General features: G+C 39.5%; 1 protein-coding gene across 1 annotated transcript; it reads left to right on the forward strand.

Moving 5' to 3' along the window:
• Positions 1-268: 268 nt before the first annotated feature.
• On the forward strand, positions 269-1,501 carry LOC149213496 (U-box domain-containing protein 20-like). Its single transcript, XM_089389048.1, has one exon. It carries the CDS (start codon positions 269-271, stop codon positions 1,499-1,501), a length of 1,233 nt encoding a protein of 410 aa, XP_089245174.1.
• Positions 1,502-3,076: the final 1,575 nt, after the last annotated feature.

A 3,076-nucleotide genomic window follows, 5' to 3' on the forward strand; every position in this document is an offset into this window, starting at 1 on the left:
GACGCATGAGTCCCGTCGTTTGACCGTTGATTTGAAATTGTCGCCCTGATTTCCGACCTTTCGGCGCCGAACAGATCTTTGACATTTGACTGTGTTTACTTTATAATTATAACCTTTGAATTTTTCGTACACTACTTGTTCTTCACTCTTCAATTCATTCCAAAACGGGGCATTCACATTTGTATTTATAATGCCAATCCTCTGCCTTGCCTTGCAATCAATCAAATTTGCAGTGAAGGTGTTGTGGGTTTTCAAAATGCGTGGCGGGATGAAGGAGCTGGATGTCACAGTCCCCAACTATCTGAGATGCCCAATCTCTCTAGAGCTGATGAAGGATCCTGTAACACTCTGCACAGGAATTACTTATGATCGCGAGAGTATCGAAACCTGGTTGGATGCAGGGAAAAACATATGCCCTATTACAAAACAAGTTCTTGAAAATCAAGAAATGATTCCAAATCACACGGTTCGTCGCGTGATTCAAGATTGGTGCGTGGCCAACAGTGCAAGTGGAATCGAGAGAATACCAACCCCAAAGGTACCGCCCACTTCGGCTCAGATCGAAGAATTACTATCAGAGATCGAATCGCGGGAAGCGATCCAGAGGCTGAGAGCCCTGGCGAAGGAAAGCGACAGGAACCGAAGACGCGTCGCCTCTTCCAATGCGCTTCGCGTTCTGGCGTCTGTTTTTGCCGCGCACAGCGTCCAGGCGCTGAACAGATTGCAGCACGCTGTGGACATTTGCGACGAGGCGCTTGGAACGCTTGGCGTGATTTTGCCGGTCACAGATGCAGACGAAAAGGTCCGAGAATTGCTTACTTGTGCCGATTCTTTGCGCTGCATTATACACATTCTTCTTCACGGAAATCCCCAAGGAAAGCAAAATGCCGTCGCGATTCTCCAAGAAATCTCAAGCGATAACCGCTCGCGGGAAAGAATAGCGCGCGGGGAGGGAATAGCAGAAAGTCTTGTGGAACTTCTTAGAGAATCCATATGCCCAGCGGCCACCAAGGCCAGCATTTCTGTCATTTTGAAGATTGCTGCAACTGGGAGAAAATTTCGCGTCAAGCTTGTAGAGGCCGGGGCTGTTGCTCTCCTGGTGGAGATTCTTGCAGATTCAGCCTCCGACAGAGGCCTGTGTGAGAGAGGCCTAGCAGCGTTGAATGCTTTAATCAATTGCGCCGATGGCCGCTTGGCTGCTCTTTCCCATGCCCTAACCGTTCCTGTTACTGTCAGGATAATGCTGAGAGTTTCGGACTGGGCAAACGAATCGGCCGTGTTGATTCTTTGGACTCTTTGCCAGCATTCCTCCGACTGCTCATTCGTGGCGGAGGCTCTCCAGGCTTGCGCCTTGCAGAAGCTGCTGGTCTTAGTTCAGATTGGCTGTAGTGAGAGCGCAAGGGAAATATCCACAGAATTGCTGAAACTCTTGAACAAGTACAGAAAAGAATGGGAATGCGTAGACACCATGGATTTCAGTCAAATCAGGCGATCTTTCTAATCAACAAATTAAGATCATCTTCTACGAAATCTGGAATTGCAGAAAATGAAATGACTCAGAATATATCAGTAGAAATCGGTTGAAAAACAAAGAAAGGGGCTGCAATATCAGATGAAATTTACGTTATTCTTTGAAGTTTTCATGCGTAGAATAATCTAGAAAGCTGGATAATCGTTACACCATTTCTGAAAGCAAAGTCGAAGATTTAAGGGCTCCACACACTTTTGGAATTTCTATGAGCTGTGAGTCGGACTTCAGACCATCCAAGCGTTTGATTGGGATGGCATTGCTCTGTTGTTGAAGCTGATTTGGGTTGTGCAGATAGGTCTTTAACTGATCATGAGTTCAATCTCTCTGTATAGCCTGAACTTGATCAGCAAAACAATCCTTATCGATCAAGTCCATGAAGTAGTCATCCACAGTCGTCAACTTAATATAATATTACAATAAAGTTAAACTAATCCACTACCCGTAAATTAAAAGAATAAATGAGAGAACCACACTTCTTAATGGAAGAGAAAGTTCCAACCAGTATTATTGACAACCTGTTAATAAAAATGAACATGGAATTTAAAAAAAATATTTAATATTTCTGGACCAACTTTCAGTATGATCTTGACCTGTGTATAACATTATAAAAAATTATAAAGTTTAAACAAAGTCTAATTTAAATAGCCAATTAAATAAATTATGGTAAATAGGTAAATATTATGAGAAGTGCCTATAATTGTATCTTACATCAATTTTAGAAAGATATTATAAGAAATAATTAAATTCTATTAAAAAAGATTTTTGGATTATATATGATTAGCAGCGAGGATATTGTTTTCTCAAAGTCTAATGAGGCGGAGGAGTTGCCTGGAAAGTTATGGAAATTCTGGTTAGATTTAGAGAAAATTTGGCAAGGATTTTTGTAAATCCAAGTTATAGTTGTTAAACTTTAAAATTTTAGGTGCTTTGGAAGTTTTTGATGGTGCTGAATCCATTTCCACCATCAAAAACACGATTCAAACACTGCATCTACAAGATTTTTTGAATTTTTTTTACCCGGATTACGGCCACTTTTAGCCGTCCGGGCAATTCCTCAGCCTCGTTAGATGACTCCTATTGTTTTTAGAGAATTTGGTAAATAATATATTTTATTATTATTATCATTATCTAATTTTAATTTTTAGACCCCTTGTTTATGCAGTAAAGGGTCAAGAATTTTTGTTTGTGGAACAAAGGACTAAGAACTTTCTTCTTTTTTTGAAGGGAGGAAACAAGCGCTCTTAACCGTTAGGCCCACCCAAACTGTATATGTATTCATGCTCTTAACCATTAGGTCCTTCTATATGTAAATGTTTGAAAGAAAACAAATAACATGTAATTTACTTGTATTAATAAATATTAAGTGCTACAACCATTTTTAAAAATTTAAATAGAAAATCTATCACATTTATAAAATTAGTTTATTCTCCAAAATATACAAAATTTTAATTCAAAAAACTAAAAAAAGGGGAAAAAAGAAGATAAATGGAAGTTTATTGAAAACATATAGCAAGCTCCATATACTAAGGTTTTTTGACACGGTTT

This window comes from Pinus tabuliformis, chromosome 1_1, assembly GCF_031772625.1.
Source record: "Pinus tabuliformis cultivar Carrire ecotype Pingquan chromosome 1_1, CPIR1, whole genome shotgun sequence".
Classification (NCBI taxonomy): Eukaryota; Viridiplantae; Streptophyta; class Pinopsida; order Pinales; family Pinaceae; genus Pinus; species Pinus tabuliformis.

Bases quoted from the DNA above. Each gene is read 5' to 3' on its own strand.
- LOC149213496 (XM_089389048.1), top strand. From the start codon at position 269: ATGAAGGAGCTGGATGTCACAGTCCCCAACTATCTGAGATGCCCAATC.